The sequence below is a fragment of the Phyllostomus discolor genome, chromosome 14 (genome assembly GCF_004126475.2).
Source record: "Phyllostomus discolor isolate MPI-MPIP mPhyDis1 chromosome 14, mPhyDis1.pri.v3, whole genome shotgun sequence".
NCBI classification, from domain to species: domain Eukaryota; kingdom Metazoa; phylum Chordata; class Mammalia; order Chiroptera; family Phyllostomidae; genus Phyllostomus; species Phyllostomus discolor.
Window position 1 is genome coordinate 43666412 of NC_040916.2, and position 26031 is coordinate 43692442.

At 40.5% G+C, this 26031-nt stretch overlaps 1 protein-coding gene across 8 annotated transcripts in view; it reads left to right on the forward strand.

Moving 5' to 3' along the window:
• The first annotated feature begins 13770 nt into the window (after nt 1–13770).
• The window catches only part of LOC114489047 (phosphodiesterase 4D interacting protein), a 205775-nt gene continuing 193514 nt past the window's right edge, over nt 13771–26031 (forward strand). For 7 of the 8 annotated variants that reach the window (XM_036015708.1, XM_036015709.1, XM_028503059.2 and 4 more), the window contains exon 1: nt 13792–14186. In XM_036015708.1, the coding sequence (XP_035871601.1) occupies nt 13981–14186 (206 nt within the window). In that variant the 5' untranslated portion in view covers nt 13792–13980. Of the gene's footprint in view, nt 14187–26031 lie in introns of all 8 variants that reach the window. The other variant, XM_028503060.2, reaches the window with a different exon arrangement.

Here is a 26031-nt window from a genome sequence, read left to right on the forward strand (position 1 = left end):
GCAGAAATTTTACACGTGAGATCAAAGGAAGCAATAAAGGCTTGGGTCCATTTATTCTTAAGCAATTCTTGAGTAACTAATTAAATGCCAGACACTGAGCTAGGTTTTGAAGATGAATAACAGTCCTAGAAACCTATGGTCCTTATGTACCCCCCCACATCAAACATTGTCGCTTAGGAGAAAAGGTCTCTTAAGTAAACAGTAGCTCCCGTTCGAATTACATGATTGTTTAAATGGGGGGAGGGGAGCGTTTCTCAGAAGGAGGTGAAGCTCCTAGCAGACAAAAATAGACAGCCACTATATTTGGACTGATATCCAGACATATACATTAGTACTGCCGAACCGGTCATTAAAAAAATTGAAACTCTTTCTTACAGACTAGCATACAACCGTAGTCCTGAATACACGTCCTCAGCCCCACCTACCACCCCTACAGTATCAGAACTCTTCCGGTTCTGCCTCCGCCGTTCACACAGGTGAGGTTCTGATCGGTCGGTTTCTACGCCAGTCAGCTTCAAAAGCTCTGCCCCCTAGGTGGCTATTGGCTAGTTCCAAGTACGGCCCCGCCTTGACGTTGGTGTCCGCCTTTTGGCCAAGCCCCAAGGCCACTGCCCCTCATAGCCCTGCCCCTGCGGGAGGAGCGGCACCGCAGGTGGAGGTTACTGACACGGTCTGTGCAGGTGGCAATTTTGAATTACCATCCCTGACTAAATTTCTTACAGTTCGAGCTCCACTAAAGCAGTAATTTGTCTTGTTCATTCTTGAATTCGCTCACAGACTTTATCTGTGTCTATGCACTCAGTCTGTCCAGACACTGAAGTGAAAAGTAAAGATTTGGGGAGGAAGGAGGAGACAAGAACAAAGTGCATATTGTAAGTAATGTGAAAGCCCCTATTTAAAAGAATTACTACTGTAGATGGCCTACTTCAAATATCGAACCTGCCTTCTAGAAACTACCTCACGAAACTACGTCTTTCATAGTGTCTGTTCGGTCTCCCTACTGTGTTAGGAAAGCCAGGCCAACTTGGAGTTTGGGATAGTGGGGGTGGGTAGGGAGGTGCAGTATTGGGAAGGATAGTTGGAGTAGTTTTGATGGCATCTAAATATGTTATTGAAATTAAAATAATGTTAACAGATGTCTTCTCCTGTTAGCCCCAAAATCCTTTCACAGCGGAAAAAGTAGTCTTTTGTTATTCCCCAGAGTCTAGTAACCTGTACATGGAATTTAACAATGCTCAATTAATGTTTATTGCATAAATGACTGAATGAATGGCATGCTCATGGACTGAGACAGTATTTCATTGGTTGTATACAGCACAATTCATAATAGCAGTGTACTCAGTGAAGACCTATCCATAATCATTCTCTCCGTCCAATTAGTTATTCAACAAATATGTACTGTTCAAGGGCTATGGGCTGAAAAGAACGTTAGATACTGGCTTAACAAAGAAACAGGATTGCTGGTAGAGGTTACATTTTACCTGGCTCTGCTTCTGCCTCTCTGCCATTACCTCCCAGCCCACCTCTACACCCATTCCTTTCACAGCTCTCACTTGGGAATAATAAAAGCTTTGAGTGGCAATTTTTTTTTAACCCTGGGTGTCTACACAGATTGCGCCTTAGACATACAGCCCTGCTTCCTTTCCGTGGAGTCCAAGTTGTTCCTAGCAGCCATTACAATTCCTGATCTTAGTTGCTATTGTCTCAACAACTTCCAAAGTCAGTTGGCTTCTTCCTCTTATAGTCCTTCAGTTCCTGCTTTTTACTGGACTCTCTCTCTCTTCTATCCATACTGGTCTTTCAGAAATGAGTGAACAACTTTCTCTCTGAGCGATTTTCTTTACAACCATAAGGGTCAGATCCCTCAGTTATTATTAGTCTCTGTTATCATTCCTTGTTAAAAAAAAAATACCAGCCTGACCTATTCAGCTTCACCTACCAGAAACCTGAATCCAGTAAGTCATCAAGTGTGACAGAATGAAGTATAACCTAATTTGTTGCTAATGCTTTCTTATGGTGATTTTCTACTTCCCTAAAATATAATTTTTGTTAATTAGTTTCTTGTGGTTATCCTTCCCTATCTCCCTAGCCAACCTTCCCACTCCATCACTATCTGATGTGGGAACTTTTACTGCCTATTTTGTTAGGAAGTATAATCCTCTGCTTCTGGAAATCTTACAGACCCAAAGTCAGCACCATTTCTCTAAGGAGGCCTACCTCAGAGCCCTTAGGCAGATGATAGCCAACATCCCAAAAGCAACTCACTTTTTTTCAATCTGCTATTTATTTATGCAGCCTGTTGCTTCTTGAAAATATTACAATGGCAGGTTTGAGTCAGGGTTTTAGAGGATTAAGACAACAATCCTTTCTTCCTCTTCTTTGTTGAGATCAAATTGGGAAATAGATATAGGAATCAATAGAGAAATAATACTACTTTTATTACAGATCAAACTAAGTAGGGCATATGGATTTATATCTGTGATGATCTAAAGGTCTTGCTAAAATTTTACCCCAGAATTAGGTAGACTTACCCACTAAGCCAAGAAACCGCAGGCCTTCCCCCAAAGAGGCAGGCAGGCTCCTTACTACATGTTAGAGACCAAACCAGAATGTACCTGCACTGCAGCCAGCATCTTCTCAACAACACTCACCTATCACTGAGTAGAGCCCTACACAGAGAAGGACCTAGGCCCTGCCAGCGGGCAAAAGCTTAGTGGTTGTGGTAATCTCACAGCCTCCTAGCTTTTCTCTCTTGGCAGCCTTTTGCTGGGAAGTTGTTGCAATACACTTTTTTTGTTCAGGATTTGACTTTTGTAAATGCCTTTCTTATTAGTCTCCTCATTCTGTGTGTTGTACTCCACTTTATGGCGAAGTTATTGCTTCAAAAGTAAAATTATTAGTTTTTTATATTACTTTGGGATAGAATGTGTATTTTTGTTGGTATTCATCATTTTTGTTGCCACACATGGCAAAACCTCAGCTTAAATTACTGTAATTGAGTTCAGGTTTTTAGCAAGTTTTATGTTGCCACTTGACTTTTTTTTCAATGTGCTCTACAAAAAAGGTTGGGAAATGCTGCTGAAACCTCTCCCACCCCCCTTGAAAATACCAATAAGACAGAAGCCTTAATTGAACCTCTAAAATGCTTCAAGACCCTGGAAAAGATATTATGCACAATGGATGATATTTGAGTAATGTCATAAATTCATAAAATTTGTATAATTTTTAAAGCACTTTTTAAAAGAGTGATGGAAACTATGAGGTATTTTATATCTGGATTAGACTATATACAGATACCATTTAACACAAATTGCACCAGAGGCATTTTGTGTTTTTTCATAAGTTGGCCTTTGTAACTGTTGTAACTTTGTAATTGTTGAAATCTATCTCAAATGGAATTTTCTGGTGGTTTTGTTTTGGGGGAGGAGGTGCTGGTGGGGACCCAGACTTTTTTTTTAAACACATAGGTCAACTATGCTGTACACCTAAAACTAATGCAAGATAATATTGAATGTAAACTGTAATTGAAGAATAAAATTTTAAAAAATAGAAGAGCACAAAACCCCCCACATTACAAATTACAAATGAGAGAGGGGATATTACTGCTAACCCACAGAAATACAAAAGATCATAAGGGAGTACTATGAACAGCTGTATGCCAACAAATTAGATAAACTAGATGAGGCTGACACAAATTCCAAGAAAGGCACAAGCTACCTAAACTTAGGTAAGAAGAAATAGAACTCCGGAATAGACCTGTAACAAGAGAAGAGATTAAATTAGTAGTAGTAATAATACTAAAGCTTCCTACAACAATTTCTAGGTCTAGACAGCTTAACTTGTGAATTCCAGCAAATGTCTAAAGAACAGCAGTCCTATGCAAACTCTTCCAGAGAGAAAGAGAGAGAGGACATATCCCAAACTCATTCTATGAGGTCAGAATTACTCTGATACTAAAACCACACAAAAATTTTACAAGAAATGAAAATGACAGACCAATGTGCCTATGTAAAAATAAGTAGCAAAACAGCCCCAGCTGGTGTGGCTCAGTTGGTTGGGCACTGTCCCACAAACCAAAAGGTTGCCAGTTCAACCTGGTCAGGGCACATGCCTCAGTTTTTTGTTCTGTCCCTGGTCAGGGTGTGTACAGAAGGCAGCCAACTGATGTTTCTCTTCCTCTCCTTCTCCCTCCCTTCCCCTCTCTCTAAGATAAAAAAGATAATAATAATAAAATAAAATAAAATAAACAGCAAAATAGTAAACTTTTCCCAGTAGTATATTAAAAGGATTACACATCACGACCAAGTGGGATTTGTCCTCGGAATATGAGATCAATTCAATGTAAGAAAATCAATAAATGTATTACATCATATTAACAGAATAAAGGACAAAACTCACACAATCATCTCAGTAAAAGCCAAAAAAAGCATTTGAGAAAATCCAGCACCTTTTCTTATTAAAAATGGTCAATATACTAGGAATAGAAGGGAACTTTCTCAACCTGATAAATGGCATCTATGAAAAACCCACACTTAACATCATACTTAAAAGTGAAAGATTGAAAGCTTTTCCTCTAAGTTTGGGAACAAGACAAAGATGTCCACTTCTACTCAACATTACACTAGAAGTTCTAGCTAGGAGAGTTAAGCAAGAAAAAAAATAAAGGTGTCAAAATTGGAAAGGAAGAAGTAACAAGAAATCTACTTGCAGGTGACTTGATCTTATATATAGAAAATTCAAAGGAATCCACACAATAGAATTAATAAGTGATTTCATCACAGTTGCAGGATATGAGATCAATATGCAAAAATCAATTGTATTTTTATGAACTAGAAATTAATCCAAAAATAAAATTAAGAATATAATTTCATCTACAACAGCATCAATATAAATGAAGTATTTAGCTGATTCTAACATAAGTGTAAAATTTGTATGCTGAAAACTACAAAACATTGTTGAAAGAAACTAAAGAAAACCTAAATAAATGGAAAGACATCCCATATTCATGAGTCAGAAGATTTAAAAGGGTTAAGATTACAATAATTCCCAAAGAGATCTCCATATTCATTGCAACCCCTAACAGAATCCCCGCTGGCTTTTTCTTACAGAAATTGCAAGAGCATCCTACAATGCATATAGAAATGCAAAGGACTAAGAATATTCTAAACAATCTTGAAAAACAATAGTTGAAGAACTCACACCTCCTAATATCAAAATTTATGACAAACAACAGTAATTAAGACAGTGTGATTCTGGAGTAAGAATAGACATATAGATCAATGGAATAGAACTGAGAGTCCAGCATAAACCCATACATCTCTGGTCAACTGATTTTTAACAAAGGTGCCAAAATAATTCAATAAGGGAAAGAATGGTATTCTCACCAAACAATGGTACAACTGGATAGTCACATTTAAGAGTGGTGATGGACCCCCTGTTAGGTAGCCCAGGTGGCTAAGAAAGGACTGGAAGCCAAAAAGGTCCAATTAAGGTCTCTTAGTCAAGACAGGACACTGCGATCAGGCAGGTTGAGTCCAAGCAGACTGCAGTAGCAAGGGAAAGAGTAGAAGGGTTCTTAAGGGTGCGTAGTAGACCCCTGGGGAGGGTGAGTCACCCTGCTGATCTGCCCCAGGTGTCCGGGGTATAGGTGTTTGCAAGACAGTGTCCTCTGGTCAGGGATGGCTGATTTGGTGACAGGAAGTCTGGGAGAATTATGGACCTTGTTTCTGGGAAAAGCTTGATGGAGAGGGGAGGGTGAGTGAGGGTTCAATCAGTTTCCAGCAGGATGCCAGTGGCTATGCCTCAGTTGCTTCTGATAATAGGGAACCTTGTGGTCAGGTATTCAGCCCACAATGCATACTTTCTTTCTTACAGCATAGGTGGCAGCTTAGGTCCTCCATGTCCCAGTACATTCTAACACCCCTTACCTTACATCATATATAAAAATTATCTCAAAATGAATCATCAACCTAAATGTGTGACCAAAAACCATATACCTCTTAGAATAAAACATAGGAATGAAGCTATATGACCTTGGATTCAGGAATATTTTCTTAAATATGACACTAAAAGCACAGCAGGAAAAAAAATTGGACTTCATCAAAACCAAAACCTGTTTTGCTTCAAGGAACAATCAAAAGACAAACCACAAAATGGGAGGAAATATTTGCAGGTCATATATCAGGTAAGGAAATTGTATGCACACACACAAACACACAAACTCTTACAATTCAATGAGAAAAGGACAAACAATGGGCAATGATTTGAATAAACATTTCTCTAAAAAATATTTATCGTCTGGTCAAGACGGCAGCATAGGCAGACATGGCTCACCTATTCACAAAATCACTTCAAAATTACCACTAAACTATAGAACAACCATCACTTAGGAGTGGCACAAATTGAGTTGAATGGAAGTCTGACAACTACAGAATTAAAGAAGCCACATCCATTCAGACTGGTAGGAGAGATGCAGATGCAGAATGGGCTGGTCCCGCACCCATGTGTAGTGGATAAAAATTAGGGAGGAATATCTCAGGATTGAGGAATTTCAGCCCTACACCAGGCCCCCCAACCCAGCATTCCAGTGCCAGGAAGATAAGTCCCTATAACTTCTGGCTGCAAAAAACAGCAGTAATAGAGTTGGGGGAAGAAACTTCTAGAGTCCCAAGCAGTACCTCTTAAAGAACCCACACACAGATTTATTCATACTTACTCCTTCTGAGCTCCACCACTGGGGTAGCAGCTTGAAAGGCACCAGTGGCATACAGGGAGGAACTGAAGTCTCTGGCATCAAGGTGAGAAGAGGCCATTGTCCCTTTTCTAAACCCCCCCCACTGAGCCACAAGCTGGTGCCATATCTGAGACTCCATCAGCCTGGCTAACACTGTTTAGCCCGCTTGGGAGATCCCCCACAGACTCTGCCCCAACCGATTAACAGGCTCACCCAAGCTGTTTTTCCACATGAATGGTTGGTCTTGGCTTATGATTCACAACTTCCTAAGTCCCATCAAACAAGCAACAGTTGGCCTTGGTTAGTTCTAAGCCCGGCACTAGTAGAAGCCAGCCTAGATTTACAACTTAGCTTCACCTGGGAATCTCAGCACAGCACAAGTAGCAGCTGTCTCAGTCATATTGCTTTATAGCTCAGGCAGGGTGACCCTGGGCAGAACACAGATGAGGGCTGACCTTGTCCTGAACCACCTGGGACACCCCAGGGCCAGTGATCTGTGAGTAGCTACAGACCATATCAGAACACCACTATCCTGCTCATGCAAAGCTGAGCTTCTATGGAGGGCAGAGATTGGTGGTCAGTGGTCACAGCCAATCCTTGCAGCTGACTGGCCTGGGTAAATCCCTCCCATTGACCTGCTAACAGCAACCAAGGCTCAACTACAAGAGGAAGGTGTACTCAGCCCACATGAAGGGCTCACCTCCAGTACCCACCTTGGGTGATAGGGGAGACTGTGCCACCAGACCCTACAAGACACCTACTACATTAGGACATGCTACCAAGACAGGGAGTCATAGTCGTTCTACCTAATACATAGAAACAAATACAGGGAGGCTGCCAAAATGAGGAGACAAAGAAGCATGGCCCTAATGAAAGGACAGATAAAAACTCCAGAAAAAGCACTAAATGAAATGGAGATAAGCAATCTAACAGATGCAGAGGTCAAAGCACTGCTTATAAGGAGGTTCAAGGAACTTAGTGAGGACTTCTATCGCATATAAAAGATTCAGTCAGAAGCAAAGGATACACTAATTGAAATGAATAATTTACAGGGAACAACAGTACCCTGTAAATGAAGTGATGAAATGAAATGAAGTGGATGAGGCTGAAAGTCAAATCAATGATATAGAACATAAGGAAGCAAAAAACAACCAAGCAGAGCAATAAGAAAAAAAAAGATTCCCAAAAAACAAGGATAGTATAAGCAGTCTCTGGGACAACTTCAAGCATCCCAACATTTGTATCATAGGGGTGCTAGGAGAGAAAGAGCAAGAAATTGGAAATCTATTTGAAAAAATAATAAAAGAAAGCTTCCCTAGTCTGGTGAAGGAAATAGACATGCAATTCTAGGAAGCACAGAGAATCCCAAACAAGATGGATGCAAAGAGGCCCATTCTAAGACACATCATAATTAAAATGCCAGATTTTAAACATAAAGAGAGAATCTTAAAAGCAGCAAGAGAAGAGAAGTTAGTTACCTACAGAGGAGTTCCCATAAGACTGTCAGCTGGTTTCTCAAAAGAAACTTTGCAGGCTAGAAAGGATTGGCAAGAAATATCCAAAGTCATGAAAAGCAGAGACTACAGCCAAGATTGCTCCACCCGGCAAAGACATCACTTAGAATCAAAGAGCATATAAAGAGCTTCCTCGACAAGAAAAAACTAAAAGGAGTTCATCATCACCAAATCATTATTATATGAAATGTTAAAGGGACTTATTTAAGAAAGAGAAGATCAAAGCTATGAACAATAAAATGACAAAAAATTACAAATCTATCGACAATTGAATCTAAAAAAACAAACTAAGCAAACATTAAGAAGAGACAGAATCTTGGGTACAGAGAGCATTTTGATGGTTGCCAGATGAGAGAGGGGTGTAGGGGAATGGGTGGAGAGGTGAGGGGATTAAGGAGTACATATAGGTAGTTACAGAATAGCCATGGGGGTGTAAAGTATGAAGTAGGAAATGAAGTAGCCAAAGCACTTATAGGCATGGCACATGGACATGAACAATGGTGGGGAGATTGCTTCAGGGAGTGGGAGTGAAGGAGGGGAGGGGGGGAAATCAGGACAACTGTAATAGCATAATCAATAAAATATAATTTAGAAAACAAACCATAGCCCTGGCCGGTGTAGCTCAATGGATTAGGCACCAGCCTGTGAACCACAGGGTCACTGGTTTGATTCCTGGTTGGGACACATGCCTGGGTTGCAGGCCAGATCCCCAGTGGGTGGTTTGCAAGAGGCAACCACACATTGATGTCTCTCTCCCTCTCTTTCTCCCTACCCCTGTGTCTAAAAGTAAATAAATAAAATCTTTAAAAAACAATTAAAAAGATCACTTATTGTACAAATAGTCAATACGCACTTGAAGAGATGCTTACCATCATTAGTCAGTAGGGAAATGCAAATCAAAACCACAATCAGGGTGGCTTGGTTGAAGCATTGGCCCATATACCAAAAAGTTATGGGTTCAGTCCCCAGTTAGGGCACATACCTAGGGCACATATGGGAGGCAACCAAGAGGTATCTCCCTCACATTGATGTCTCTCTCTTTCTATCATCAGTAGGCATATTTTTGAGTAAGGATTAAAGAATAATTAAAACCTCAATGAGCTATCAGTTCACATCCTAACTAGGATAACTATAATTAAAAAGGCACATCATAACAAATGTTGGTGAGAATGCAGACAAACTGGAACTTTCATGGACTGTTAGTGGGAATGTAAAATCATGCAACTACTTAAAAACAGTTGAGCAGTTCCTGAAAAAGTTGAACACAGAGTAACATGATCCAACAATTCTACTAGGTATCTACAAAAAAGAATTGAAAACATATGTCCACTCAAAAGCATATACATGAATGTTCATAGCAGCATTGTTCATAATAGTAAAAAATGCAGACAATCCAAATGTCAATTAACTGATGAATGAATAAACAAAATGTGGTCTTTCCATATAATGCGATACAGTTTCCGCAACAAACATGAATGGGATACTGGCATATGCTACAAAGTAAGTGAACCTTGAAAACATTATGCTATGTGAAAAAAGCCAGACACAAAAGACTCTGTGCTGTATGATTACACTTTTATGAAATGTTCAGAATAAGCAAATCCATAAAGAAAGTAGGTTAGTAGTAGCCAGGGGCTGGAAGGAAGAAGAGCAGATAATGGGGGTGGAAATGGTGAGTGCCTGTGATGGAGTGCTTGTGATGGGACTATGGAGTTTCCTTTGGGGGTTAAAAAGATGTTCTGAAATTGGATAACAGTGATGGTTGCACAATTCTGGTGATTACTAAAAAAACTACTGAGAAAAGAAATCAAAGAAGGACTAAATGCATGGAGAGATATCCCATGACCATGGATAAGAAGTCTCAATATTGTCGAGATGCCATTTCTTCCCAACTATATCTATAGATTCAATGTATCCCAATCAAAATACCGGCAAGTTATTTTGTGGATAATAACAAATGGATTCTAAAGTTTATACACAGAGGCAGAAGACCCAGAATAGCCAACACAATATTGAAGAGGAAAACAATGTCAGAGGACCAACACTACCTGAGTAATCAAGACAGTGTGACTTTGGCAAAAGAACAGACAAATACATCAAAGGAACAAAGAGCCCAAAAATAGATCAACAAAATATAGTCAACTGATTTTGGACAAAGAAGCAAAGGCAAATTAATAAGGAAAGGGTAGTCTTTTCAACAAATGGTGCTGGAACAACTGGACATCCACATGCAAAACAAGGAATCTACATACAGACCTTTACCTCTCACAAAAATTAACTCAAAGTGGATCAAAGACCTAAATGTACATGGAAAACTAAAAAACTCTTAAAGGTAAGATGATAAAATCTAGATGGCCTTGGCTTAGGTGACAATTTTTTTAGATAAAACACAGATAGCAGCCATGAAAGAAAGAATTGAAATATTGAACTGCACTTAATTTTAATTAAAAACTTCTGCTCTGCAAAAGACACTGTCAAGACATTGAGAAGACAAACTGCTCTTTTTTTTCTTTTTTCTTTGATTTGGCATTTTCTACTGACCTGTTTTCCATTTCACTGACCCTGACTTCTGCTGCATTCAGACTGCTGTAAAGCACACCCATTGGGTTTTTACTTCTGGTTATTGTGGTTTTTATAATTAGAATGTCCATATGATTTTTAATAGTTTCTAGTTCTATATTGAAATAAATTTTCCATCTTTGTCCATATTTTCTTCTATTTTCTTAAACCTACTAGTCATAGTTATTTAAAGTTCTGTATCTATCTGTTTCTATGAACCTTTCTGTCTTTTTTTTGACACATCAATACAAGAGAGAAACATTGATTGGTTACCTCTCACATGGACCAGAAATGGGGATGAAACTGGCAACTGAACTGGCACATCCTTCCCTTTGCAGGATGACGCCCAACCAACTAAGCCACACTGGTCAGGGATCTATTAACTTTTCTCTTAGTGTTCAGTCATTTGGATTTGATTTTTAGCATGCCTCATAATTTTATATTACATCCTAGACATTGTAAGTACAAAAATTAGGAGGTTCTAGAAAATGTTATCTAACACCAAAATTCAAGTAGACAGAATACTGGCATATCACTTTGATCCTGTAAAGTCTTGTTTTTAAGCGTTGTTAGATCTATTCTACTTCAGTATTGCCCTTACTCTGAGGGTGTGGCCTCTTTGGGGTTCTCAACTGAAAGCCCTGGGTGTCTCTCTGCCTTAGGGAGACTTGAAGTCCAACTTGTATTGGATGCTGAAGTCTCTGCTGAGTTCATTTGCCTAAAACTGATGTTATTTTTTTTTAATTTATTGATTTGAGAGAGAGAGGAGCATTGATTTGTAGTTCTACCTATTTATGCATTCATTGGTTGATTTTTGTATGTGCCCTGACTGGGATCGAACCAGCAACCTTGGCATATTGGGATGCTTCTCTAACCAATTGCACTGCCTGGCCAGGGCCAAATGGCTGGTTGTTTGTTTTGTTTTGTTTTGTTTGTTTGTTTGTTTCTAGTGTACTTTTTGGCATTTTGCTTTTGCATGCTGGGCTTAAGAATTGACAACTATAATATTTTGAGGAGGGTGAGTACCTAGATTATTGAGTTACTTCTCTGCCATTCCCTTTTCTTTGGGAGTTCTCTCTTAAGTCCCAGCCACTTAGATACCTCTGAATTTTGGCCTTTGATTCTTTAGCCCAGCAATACTGCCATCTTCTACTTGGCCTTTACTGTCTAGCATCTGGTTTGGAAATTTCCCTCAGGAGAAAAATCCCAGGGTGAATATGGTGTCTCACTTCATGTGCTTTTCTTCTCACTAGGGTCATAGATTTAAGTCCTATCTGCTAACTCTTCAATACTTTCAAAGAGTTATTTTTGTATTTTCTATACTTATACATGTAATATTTATATAATGTGTAATCTGTTTATAAGTACTTATAAATATATAAAAATAACACAGTCTATTCTATCTCACTCTCCCTGTCCAGGGGAAGCGTTAGTCTGATAACACGTTCCTCCGTCTTGGCTGGAACCGGAAGTCTCAGCACTTCTTAGCTGTTGGGTTTGCAGTAATTGCACTAAAGTATTTATCTGCCTCAACAAAGATGGCGGATTCCCTTTCAATGAAGGAACCCCATTCCTATTCCTTTTAGTTCATGTTTAAGATAAAATCCACAGCTCTTCTGTGGGCTAAAGCAAAGTCTGAGTCTGCCAGAACAGCAGTTTCAGCTAAGTAGTAGGATTAGAAGCCTGACTGCAGAAGTTTAGATGGTAAGGAAGTCAAGAAGTGTAGACATCAAATGCACACAATGTATTTAAACAAACTAGTGATGAAGGGGTGAGAGTATGATGATGGTCGGTGGGGAAAGGACTCTGTTTTGGAGATAAGACTTGAACATGTTTATTTGCTGAGGATGGATCTAAAGGAGAAGGGGGAGGCTAGAGATATAAAGATAAGAAAAGTTAATTAAGAATTTCTTAGTAGAGATGAGAGTGGTAGGGTGAATTGCCCAAGTAAGAAACATTGTGGGGGGGGGGCGCAGGAAAGGGAGGTAAGGACATAGATTAATTTAGAAGATTTAAGAGAAAGAATGATGAGATCGCTGATGGTTTCATTTTTCTGGAGGCCGTTGGAATCATGGGGGAAGGACCCCTTGAAGACGCGGTAAAGAAGTAGAACTAAAGAAAAGGACAAGGTGAATGAGTGTCACAGACAAGTCTCTAAAGGCTCCCAGGTTTGGAGCGTGGGGTGGATGGTAGTGCTGAGATTTTGTTTTTGTTCGTTTTTTAAGACAGGGTTGAAAGCAGACTTGGAAAAATGAGTTAAGGGTGACTTCAGCTTTGTTCGTACTGAGTCGATCAACAATAGTGACTGTTGCCTGTGAACCCCGGGGTCCATCGTGTCTACAATGCTCCCTCGAAGGCCTGTGCTGTGCAGAAGGGTGTGCCAGCCTTCTGCTTTGTTGGACACTCACTAGCTTCTGCTCTCAGAGGGCACCGTGGGAATATAAGAAAAGGGCTTTGAGGACAAGCATTTAGTAGGTTATTTGACCTATAAACTTTTTTTTTTAACCATGAGAACAATCCCTTGATTTGATAGTGGATACCAAGCTGCATATATTTTCCTGTGAGTTCTTCATGAAAAAATGGCAATCAGAAAGTCTCAACTGAAAGGAAAATTGAGTTTGTTTAGGGGAAAGGTTCTTACAGTAGTGGGAAAATTGAAAAGAACAGTAGATTTTAAAAGAGGGAGAAAGGAGGCTAGCCACCAACCTGGCAAAGTAGTGACTCGGCAGAGAGTACAATGGTATAAGAGGATGACTGGTTTGTGGGGAAGAGCACGACAAAAATCAGGAGAGGGAATGAGAAAAGGAGAAAATTTCTGAGGTTGGAAATTAAGGAAGGTGACAGTGGAGCTCATAGGAAGGGAGAAGATAGAGGTCTGGGAAGGAAAACATCTCCGGGCTGAGGCGCTGGGTAGGGAGCGAGTGGGGAGCGAGCGGGGAGACGGTAGAGGGTGAAGAGGCTGCGGCGGCGGGTGTCTGTGGGAGACGGACAGAGCAGTCTGGGCGGAGCAGGTGGCAGAGGCGGCGGCGGAGGAGGCCTGGTCCTTCTAGGTCTCCGCACCACGGTGGCAACCGGAGTGGATGCTCATCCACACCCAGAGAACGCGCGCGGACAGTGCGGGGAGACCAAGCAGGGGCCGTAACCAGGACTGGGGTGGCCAGGCCCGGGAAACCCATGAAGCACACCGATAGCGGCTCCTGCTGCTGCCGCGCGTCCGGCTGGGCGCACCACGCGCCTTACTGGTTCGGGGACGTGGCTCGGGCCCCACAGTCCTCGAGGCAGCCTGCCGGCCGGGAAAGGAGGCATCTGGAGCCGGCTGGGAGCTGGGCAGCTGCAGCCGAGGAGGAAGAGACAGCCGCGGGAGCCGAACCCTGGATGAGGTGAGAGCATCGCGGGGACCTCATCCGGAGGCTGCAGACGGCTGTGCGCCGGCCCGGAAAACCAACGGTTCAGGGGCTGGAGACTGCAGCACTGGGGTGGGGGTCAGGGTGGGGGCGAGAGTTGGTGAGGTTAGGGGGGAGACGGGAGGAGGAGAGATAAGGGGGAGTTGCCCAGGTGTAGCGCTGGATTCTGCTGGACTAAAGCTTGGGAAACCCAGCCTCTATCCCAAGATCTTTGCTTTACGTGTTGACACCCACTTTGTTGGTGGAGATGAGGTTAAAGGCCATGCTCATTGGGTCAAGGGAGCGATGAGCACATGATTCAGAAGGCAACACGGGGTGGAAGCATTCGTTAGGGATGACAGAATGAAGGATCATGAAGTGTGCGTCGGTGCACATTTGAAAGGGTACCCACTGCCTTCTCTTACACGCCCCCCTTTAAGAAATACTGTCTTAGCTGCAGACAGCACAGTGGGGGTTGGCTATGGTTCTTCTTTCCTAGGCTACCTTTCCCCTGCAGAGCTGGAGCTCTGCCTGTTGGCTGGCTGAGGCCGTGCAGGATGAGCGCCACCTAAACCCAGTCCCTTCTGCGGCTCTGGCATGGCAGACTAGACAAATTAGGCCCAAATTTTCTTCGTGTAGCAGCAGCAGGATGAAAATCTGTCATATACATGTTTGTTTGTTTTTTAAAGAAGAGAGAGTGCTGCTGCTTTTTTTTTTTTTAAGAAGCATTTTCCTGTCATAGCATCTTTAGCTTACTCTTTCTGGAGAGCTAGTCTTCTGCAAGGCAACAGTGGTTTCAGTCTCTGAGTGGGATCTGAACAAACCTAATTCATTTCTTTAAGGCTTCAGTGTCCTATGCACAAAGTCAGGGTTAGGATCTTTTGAGTATTAATTACAGAAGTAAATAGTAGTGGACCTGTATTCTGTGTTCAGGGCTATGCTTTACTTGTGAACTAGGAATCTGTTTATTCACAGACACTTAATGTATTCATTCATCACACTGTCCACTGTTTGAGAAAATTGAGTGAGATACTCAGTTAACAGTGCTTAAAGTAATCACATCTCTTTTTTCTTCTTGGGGTCTTTATTTTCATTTTTTAATTTAATCTTTATTGTACTTTTCCCACTACCATTTAGTCCCCTTAGACCCCTCTCCACCCAGCAATCACCACACTGTTGTCCACGTCCATGAGTCCTTTTTCCTTTTTGCTCGATCACCTAACCTCCCCCACCCCAGCTGTCATCTGCTCTCCATCTATGATTCTGTCCCTATTTTCCTTGTTAGTTCAGTTTGTTCATTAGATTTCACATATGAGTGAAATCATAGAGTATTTGTCTTTCTCTGACTGGCTTATTTTACTTAGCATAATGTTCTCCAGGTCCATCCATACTGTTGCAAAAGGTAAGATTTTCTTCTTTTTATGGCCAAGTAAAGGAATTACATTTCTATTAAGAAGCCCATAGTAAATTACTGCTTTTAAGAAGGAATGAAGCAGTAAGTATTCATTATTTGACTTTTTATAAGAATTTTAGCGCAAACAAAAGTGTTAGTTTTTTTTTTTAATGTGTGCCTATGGGGTGTTGAATATTTTTCACAGACTACTTGGAATTTTTTTAAATGTGTAAAACAAAAAAAATTTAGTTAGATTTTTATTTTAAGTCTTCTTGACTTTAGATTTTATTTAAAGTCTTCTTGAGTATTTTATGTACACTGGGGTAAATTCTACTCAAAAGAAGCAAAATTTTAAATACATCATGATTCTTTGTCTTAAAGGTGTGGTTTTTTTTGTTTTTTTTTTTTACTGTCATTAGTAACACAAAGTTTGTAGGATTAGAAAGTCAGTTCTCTAATTGTGGTTTCATTGTTAAAGTAGATAGCATACTTTCACTATTTCCTTAATAGTTATTCCTCTCTCAGAGCTCTGCGTTCATCTCAGCTGATGTAATGCTGGTCCTGAAATACTTTTAAACATTTCAGGAATTCTCAAACGTAATTCTCAAATGTCAATGACTTCACCAAGCCTGATGCTACTCTGACCCTCATTTAAAAAGTAGTTCTCCAGGAATGTGCAGCATACTTTTAAAGAACAAACTGACAGTGACCAGAGGGGAGGTGAGAGGGGATAATGGGGGGAAAAGGTGGAAGGGTTTTCAGGAACATCTATAAAGGACACATGGACAAAACCAAGGGGGAATGGGATCAGGGGTGGGAGGTTGGGGTGGCTGGGGTGGGGGGTAGTGGTGGGGAGAAAATGGAGACAACTGTACTTGAACAACAATAAAAAAGCATATCTCTGTTAGCTATGGTATTAGAGCTTTATGAATCTTAGAGGCTTGTATTTGGGAAGGGGTGTTTTTGGTATCCAATTTTCTAATTTTGGGTCAGAAAAAAATGTAAGAAAGCATATTATCCATATTTGACTTAATTTAATGTTATTCATTGAGCAATGATGGTGGAGGCCAGTGCAAAGCTGGATGCAAAGCTACCTTCAGGTAGCCTGTGTGTAGTTCTAAACTATGTTCCTCTAACTATAGTATGAAGTAAGTGCTATAATAGAAAGGTGAACTGAAATAAAATAGAAATAAAAAGATCTCTACAGGGGAAGCTGACTGTCCCAAGAGACCATGAAAGTGGCATTATCTTGGAAATTATTTCAGAATCTGGTCGTTAGCTTGTTGAGTCTGTTTCTCAGACTGATATTAAAACAAATCCACAAGACTAGTATCTGAATCTGGAATGGCCAGTTATTAATGTATTATGAGGATTCTAACATCTCAGGGCACTAGAACCTCTTTTATTATTGCAGTGAGGCTTCTTGGCATACTTGCTGCATTTAAAAGCCAAATTGTAACCAAAAGGTTGTTTGGTTTGAAACTTGAAGTAAAACAAGGGGAACTGAGCATTTTAAAAAATTCAGTGGCTTCAAACGGAGTATCAAGAGATGTAAATGAGTTCTTTCTTCCCTGGATGGTGAGTGTCATCAGTGATCAACTTCTCTTCTCATGTACCCTTTTTCCTATCTCTGACGGACTAGTATGTTCAACCAGGTGGTAGGAATCCTTGTCTGTTTTTCAAGTGTCTGCACATTTCTGAACCAGTTTGTCTTCATTGTAAAGTTTAAATTCCAAATGTCAAGCTTACTTCCCTTAGGTAAAATTCACGATGCGGGTAGAGAAGTGGAATTGGGGCAGCTGTATAATCCCTACTGTTAGATAGGACAAAGGTCTAATGGTCAGGGGCATTCTTGCTGAATTTTAAAATGAAACCCAGTATTTTGCAGACCAACTAGTTGTAAACAGGACAAGTTTGACAGGAACCCAACCTGATAAGTGTAGCCAACTGCAAAGAAGAAATCAGCATGTAACTGACCAAACTGTATAAGCAATGGATAAGCCTTAACTTCCGGGAGTCAGAGCTTTGGAAAGGAATCCTGCCTTCTTTATTTGCTGCCTGCAAGTAAAACTGCCATGCGACGTCTTATTTGTGAATAGAGCGCTGCAAGTGGCGAAGTTTTAATAGTTATATTCTTTAGTTGCTGAGAAGTGTTTCATTACATGACTATGTCACAATTTGTTTATTAATTTACCAGCTATTTGTGTTCCCCATTTTTTTGGTCTATTATGGATAAAGCTGCTGTGAACAATCATGTACAAGTCTTTGTGTGTAGCCTGTGCTTTCATTTCTTTTGGTAAATTTCTAAGTATAAAATAGTAGGCATATGTTTAACTCCTTAAGAAATTGCCAAACTCTTTGTCAAAGGGATTGTACCTTTTCCATTCTTTCTAGCGATGTATGAAAGTTCCCATCCACATCCTTGCCAACATTTGTCACTTTTTATTGTTATAGTCATTCTAGTGGGTGTGAAATGGTATCTTATGGTTTTCATTTTAATTTCTCTACCGACTACTGATGTTGAACATCATTTCATGTGCTTAAATTCTATCTATATATTTTCAGTGAAGTGTTAAAATCTTTTGCCCATTTTTTTATTGAGTTGTTTCATTTTTATTGTTAAGTTTAGGAATTCTTTATATATTCTAAATACAAGTTTTTATTATATATGTACTTTGCAAATATTTTCTCTCAATCTATAGCTTTTCTTTTCATTTTAGCAGCAGTGTCTTTTGAACACCAGAAGTTTTGAAATTTTGCTGAAGTAAATACAAACTATCACATTTTTCTTTTACAGATTTTGCTTTTAGTGTAATGTCTAAGAAACCACTGCTTAACCCAGTGTCACAGAAATGTTCTCTTATGTTTCCTTCTAGGAATTTTATAGTTTTACATTTTGGCCTATGATCCATTTTGCATTAAGTTTGGTATAAAGTGCAAGTATTGATAAAGATTCATTTTTTTGCATGTAGATATTGATTTGTTCCAACATTGTTGAGAAGTCTGTCTTTTCTCTGTATGATTGTCTTGGCACTGTTACTGAAATCAATTGATCATATATAATGAGTCTACTGAATTTTCTATTCTGTTCCATTAATCTATTTGTCTAGTACAAAGTTGAATTGAACTAGTGGTAGCAAACATATTTGTGTTGTTTCTGATTTTAGGAGGAAGGCTTTCAGATGTTACCTGTAGGTTTTTCATAGTTACCTTTTATCAGATTGAGGAAGTTCCCTTCTATTCGTGATTTTCTGAGAGCTTTTATTAGAAATAGATGGTTAATTTTACAAGTGGAGAATACAAACTAATATTCCTCCTCAACATAGATGGATAATTCTTAACAAAATTTTAGCAGATCTAATCCAACAACATAGAAAGGATAGGAGTAAAAGACAGAAAACTGTACTTGAACAACAATTAAAATAAAAAATAAATAAAAGCATTAAAAAATGAAAAAAGAAAGAAGAAAGGATAGGTTAACATGACTAGGTAGGATTTATCCCAGAAACTCAACGTTCATTTTAACATTCTTAAATCAATCAGTGTACTTAACCATATTAACAGAATAAAAAAGGTACAGGAATCTCAATAGATATAAACATTTATTCCTTTTAACTTATTTTTTCTTTTTTATAAGGAAATCTTTTTTAAAAAGATTTTATTTATTTTTAGAGAGGGGAAGAGAGAGAGGAAGAGAGGGTGAAAAATATCGATGTGTGGTTGCCTCTCACATGCCCCCTACTGGGGACCTGGCCAGCAACCCAGGCATGTGCCCTAGACTGGGAATGTTTGATTTCCAGAGACCCTTTGGTTTGCAGGCTGGCACTCAATCCACTGAGTCACGCCAACCAGGGCTAAATTTTATTTTTGAATTAAAGTTCACATTTGATATTATTTTGTATTAGTTTCGGGTGTACAGCATAGTGGTTAGATAAGCATATACTTTAGAAAGTAGTCCCCTCTTGATATCTCAAGTACCCACCTGGTACCATACATAGTTAGTATAGTATTATTGACTGTATTCTCTATTCTGTACTTGAAGTATTAGCTACAGCACTCAGACAAGAAGAAATAAAAGGCATATAAATTGGAGAGGAAGAAATAAAACTGTCATTACTTGCAATGACATGATAACTGTATATAGAGAACCCTAAAGATTCTACAAAAAAATTGCTAGACCTGATAAATGAATTCAGTAAAGTAGCAGGATACAAAATTAATATTCAGAAATCAGTTGCATTTTTATATACCAAAAACGAACTATCAAAAAGGGAAACTAAGAAAGCAATCCCATTTATAATTTTATCAAAAATTCCTAGAAATAAATTTAACCATGGAGGTAAAAGATCTGTACTTGGCAAATTATAAGACATGAACAAAAAAACTGAAGAAGATACAAATAAATTGAAGCATATACATCATTAAAGTATCCATAATACTCAAAGCAATTTATAAATTCAATGTAATTCCTGTCAAGTACTACCAATATTTGCTTTATGTATTTAGTGCTCCTACTTGGGTGCATAAATGTTTGTAAGGGTTATATCCTCTTGTTGGATATATCACTATGCAATGTCCTTCTTTGTCTCTTATTATATAGCCTTTGTTTCGAAGTCTATCTTGTCATATAAGAATTGCCACCCAGCGTTTCTTCTTTTTAATTTTCATGTGCATGAAATCTCTTCTTCCATCCCTTACTTTCAGTCTGTGTGTCTTTCACTCTGAATTGGGTTTGTTGTAGGCAGCATACATATATATAGTTCTTGTTTTCTTATCCATTCAGTTATCCTATGTCTTTTGATTGGTGCATTTAATCCATTTACATTTAAACTGATTATTGATAGGTATGTAGTTATTGCCACTTTATTATTCACATTAATGTTCTTATTCCCCCCTTCTTAAAGATGTCCCTTTAACATTTCTTGTAATACTGGATTAGTGGTGATGATCTCCTTTAGCCTTTACTTGTCTGGGAAGCTTGTTATCTCTCCTTCAATATTAAATTATAGCTTTGTTGGGCATAGTAGACTAGGTAGCAGTTCCTGACATTTTCCTCTCTTTGAATATTTTGTGCCAGTTCTTTCTGGCTTGAAAAATTTCTGCTAAGAAATCAATTGACAGTCTTATGGGAGTTCCCTTGTAGGTAACTGCCTTTCGCTTGCTGCTTTTAAAATTCTGTCTTCATCTTTTCTTTTTAAGATTTTATTTATTTATTTTTAGAGAGGGAAGGGAGGGAGAAAGAGAGAGAGAGAGAAACATCAATGTGCGGTTGCTGGGGGCCGTGGCCATGTGCCCTGACTGGGAATTGAACCTGTGGTGCTTTGGTTCGCAGCCCATGCTCAATCCACTGAGCTACGCCAGCCAGGGCTCTGTCTTCATCTTTAACCTTTGCATTTTAATTATGATATGTCTTGGTATGGGCTTTGTTGGGTTCATCTTGTTGGCACTCTCTGTGCCTCCTGGACTTGTATTTCCATTTCCTTTGCCAGGTTAAGGAAGTTTTCCATTGTCATTCCTTCAGATAGGTTCTCAATCCCTTGCTCTGTCTCTCTTTTCCTTCTGGTGTCCCTATGCAAATGTTGTTATGGTTGATATTGTCCAAAAGTTCCCTTAAACTATCCTTATTTTTTCTCACCCCCCTTTTGCTGTTCTGATTGGGTGCTTTCTGTTACTTGTCTTCCAAACTGCTGATTTGATCTGCTTTATCTAATCTGTTGTTGATTCCTTTTAGTGTATTCTTCACTTCAGTAATTATATTCTTCATTTCCGACTGGTTCTTTTTTATGCTTTATGTGTCCGTTTTTAATGCTTACTATCTCTTCATTGAAGTTTTCACTAAGTTCCTTGAGCTTCTTTATAATCAGGTGTTTTGAACTCTGTATCTGGTAGATTGCTTGCCTCCATTTCATTCAGTTCTTTTTCTGGAGATTTCTCCCGTTCTTTCATCTGGGACCTGTTTCTTTGTCTTCTCATTTTGGCAACCTCCCCTGTGTTTGTTTGTATGTATTAGATCTGCTATGTCTCCCAGTCTTGGTATGGTGGCCTTGTGCAATAGGTTTCCTGTGGGGCTCAGTGGCACAGTCTCCCTCATCACCTGAGCCAGGTGCTCCAGGATTGTTCCTTGTATGGGTTGTGTGTGCCCTCCTGTTGTAGTTGATTGATGTTGGCATGTAAGTAGGTGCAATTGCCCTAAGGCTGCCTGGCTGTGAGGACTGGCCGCAACCATAGCCTAAGCGCTGCTGTGTGGAGAATGACACCATTGAGCGAAATTTTTGTCAGTGGGGCCTGGTGCCAGGACCACCCTTTGGTTGGTTGTGCAGCTACTGGTGTTCTGTTGTGGTTGGAAGCCAGCCACCAGGTCTGTTGGTTCTGGAGCCTCGGGAGGGATTTCAGTGCAAGTCAGTATCAGAAGCTGCCTGTGACTGACCTGTTAGGAGCTACAAAGTGAGTCACAGTTGTAGCTGTCCATGCGGACCTGGGTTTATGTGGTAAAGGCCATGCTGCAGAGTCTGGCTCCCACCACTACTGGGCCTGGGGCAGGTCAGCAAAAGGCACAAGGCATGCTGAGACCCGCCACTGGCTCCTGTAACACTTAGCCTCTGAAAGAGCCTCCGGTGCCTCAGGGGTGGTATGTGAGTTGGGTAAGGCAGGGTCTCAGGGAGTCATGGGGGGAGGTGGTGGGGAGGAGTGTTCACCAAGTTAATGCAGATTAGGATCTGGCGCTAGTGCTGAGCCTGAGGCCACTCAGCAAAAATCTCAGGGTACACTGACCTCAGCCGTCACCTACCTATAGTCCTCAAGGCTCACCATGCTACCGCAGATTCAGACTTGGCCATGTGGGGGGAGGGCTTCACCCAGGAAAATGGTGACTGTCCCCCTAGTCCTTGCCCTGAGGCCACACAACTCAGTTTCTCCCTGTGTGTTTCTGCCTCCCCCTAGCTGGACTGGAACTCCTGGAGAGTTTTTAAGGAAAGACTGCTACACAGGCCTAGGATGGCTGACCACACTGAAAAAGCCTGGGGCAGTACCAGTATTGGGTGGGGCAATGTCTCAGAGAGTCGGAAGGGTGGAGCAAGTGGAGTGCACCAGGCTAATGCAGATTCAGATTGGGCTGTGTTGGGGATGGCTCAACAGGGGAAAGATGTCACCCACCTGCAGTGCATCGGAGGGGACCTCAGCACAGGACAATGGCGGCCATCCCTCCAGTCACTGTCCTGGAGCCACACAACTCAGTTTCTCCCAGTGTGTCTCTGGTGCCGCCTCAGCCACTATCCCTCCACTGAAGCCCGGGGTGAGTGCCTGTGAGTGAGAGTCTGTGTGTGGGCCCTTTAAGAGCATATCTGGGTTTCCAGCAGTCTTCCATTTCACCCAGATGGACAGAATCCCCTCTGAGTTTCACAGCCCTGTGTTTTGTGGGCTCCTTTTCCCTGGCACTAGTACTCTGGGCTGGGGGGCCAGGCGTGGGATGAGACCAGGGTGGGTAGGGGGCCAGCCCGCTTCGCATCCCTGCTCTTTGTGCCAGTCTTGACGTGGCTTCTCCTTTATGTCCTTAGTTGTAGGACTCCTGTTCAGATAGTCTTCAGATGGTTGTCCAGGTTGATTGGTCTAAAATTCAGTTGTCATTTCATGTGGTCATGGGCAGAGGTCAGCATAGCGTGACCTACTCTGCCATCTTGACCGGAACGCCCATCTTGTATGCTTCACATTTTCTCCCTTTCAATGACCCTAGATTGGCTTTTCCTTAAACAAACAAACAAACAAACAAAACAAAAAACATAAAAACAATAAGACTTTGATCGCACTTTGACAAAAATGGCCTTGTCTCCAAATTAGTATATCAAGTGTGAAATGTCATTTGTTTTAAAATAATCAGCTGCATTACTACAATCTGACTTTGTAGCTATTTGCTCTCCATTTTATTGCACAAAATGCCTGCAGGTCAACACAGAGAAATAAATGACCCATTTAAAATAAAAGGAAGTGTGCCTGGACATGACCAAGAATCTATCAAAAAAAAACCCAGCAGATAGCTCAATATTTAGGTTAATGAAAATAGGTGAATTGCACATTTCCAAGGAGGATCTGGGACACTCTTCAGATAACAAAGACTTAAAGCAAGCCGGGCTCAGTGCCCAAAACAACAGGCCCCTGTGTGCAGAGAATGGGGGCTTTTGTTCACGGTACGTGTGCTGTATGTGTACCCACACTTAACCCTGCAGCCTTAGCGCAGAGGAAGTGGACCAAATAAAGAAATGTTAACATGCATGAGTGACCTTACTGTACAAAGAGAAATAAAACAATATTTTAGCATGCTTTTAGTTTCCATAATACTCCAGTCTATAACATCTCATTGCCTCATTGCTCCATAAACCTTGACTTTGGAATCTTCAACTGAATACTGCAACTCAAATGTACAGCTTTACTATCATCTCAGCAAGAAAGTTCTTAATAAATTTTACATATTTTCTAAAAAGAATGTTTTGGTAGTAATTAAAAGCAAATTTTGGAGAGAGAGTGCTTAGGCAGTAAGTTCTATGGAATGGTCTTACAAAGGTGCTACTTTTCACCCCCTAGATTTCCTGTTGTGCTGCCTTAAATAAGTGTTTTAAATTCTTTGTCCTTCTTTACTATTAAGAGGATGCTAGCTTCTTTCTGAATGGTAGACCTGGGCCTATAACTTGACAACGTGACCTTGGGTTGTAGGAAGGTTCAGGAGTCTCTGCATCTGGTATCTATTGCTGCATAGCAAATTACCCCAAATCTTGGTGGCTGATTAGATCATAAGGTGCCCAGACACTTAGCTAAACATTATTTCTGGGTGAGTCTGTGAGGTGTTTCCAGATGAAATTAGCATCTGAAATCAGTAGACTGAGTAAAGCAGGTTGCCCTCCCCAGGGTGGTGGGCACCATCCAATCCACTGGGGGCCTAAATGGAACAAAAAGATGGAGTCAGGGAGACTTTGCTCTCTCCGCCTGACTGCTTGAGCTGGAATATTAGTCTTTGGACCGTGGACTGGGACCTACACCGTAAACCCTCTTGTCACAACTCCACCATCAGCCTTCCCAGGGTTCCGGTTTCCACACAGCACAACGTGGGGTTTCTCAGCCTCCAGACTTGCATGAGCCAGTCCCTTATAATAAGGAAATCTTTTTCCAACGTGAAGAGTGTGATTACCAGGTATCCCTGGGGGCCATTTTAAAGACTTCCTGTCACAATTTGCCTCCATTACCTCGGCTCCTGGAAACTAGATGAACAACAGGATTTTTTCCTTCCCTTTCTTCCTTCTGAAACAAGGCTGGAACAAGTCAAGCACAGAAATCAGGGACGTAACTAGAGCTGAGGTTGGAGAGTATGCCAAACTATGTATGTCATGTTGCAGACTTTCATCCGTATCCTCAGAACAATAAAATCCCAGACTCGGCTTGTTCAGTCAGCTCTCCAAGCATCTCTGGAAGACACTGCTGGCAGTGACTAGCTTTGGCTGTTGTTTGGATGCCTTAAAGGTAGAGGGGATGAATTTCTGGACAGTGTAACCTGTTTGTAGAACAAGAGGCACCCTGGTTGGGAAACTCTGCCTTAGATGACCTATTGGAAGACCACCTTGTACAGGGTAGGGCAAGAGTAGGTTTACAGTTGTGAGCATGTGAAACAGAGTTTATTCCTGTGTCATTATTTATCATTATATTATTTTCCATATGAACAAGTGTAACCTACTTTTACTCTGCCCTGTATATTTAGTTTACAGAGATGGCCCCTAAGCCACTATTAATTTACTAAATATTCCCCAAGAAAAGGCCCTAGTTGGTGCACCCGTTGTCTCTCACATGCACTACAGTGTAACAATACTTGCCACCAAGTTCTAGTGCTTCTAATATAAATGAGCTGAGCCGCACTCAGACTGGTCAGGGCTGGGTAGAGCCAGAAATTGGGGCCATATATGCAGTTAAAGTAACTATTAATACTAATAACAGTAATTATTGATTTTAAATTAGTAGTTTTCACAGTTATTTTTTATTATTGCGTTATTTCACTTGTGAAGTAATAATTAAAATGTTATACTTTGAAGGATTAACAGAATTTCAACATATAAAGCATGTAAGGAGGTTTTCTTTTCAAATACAGTTTAAGTATCCTTAAAACTGCTTAACTGTATTTGAAATGAGAACTTCAAAGGGTACTTAAACTGTATTTGAGAGTAAATGTTTAGATAGAAAAAATCTAAATGCCACACTTTAGTTGTACTTGCTGATCTGTTATGCTGATTAGATATTATAATAATGCACATGAGCACAAGTTTAGAGATGTAAAAAACAATATGAAGTCAGCTATAGGAGTTGCCCCCTTTCCCTATCCTCCAGGGACACAGTCCAGGACCCCGGTGGATGCCTGAAACCACAGATAGTACCCTGAATTAATACTACACTTCTTTCTATGCACACACACGGTTG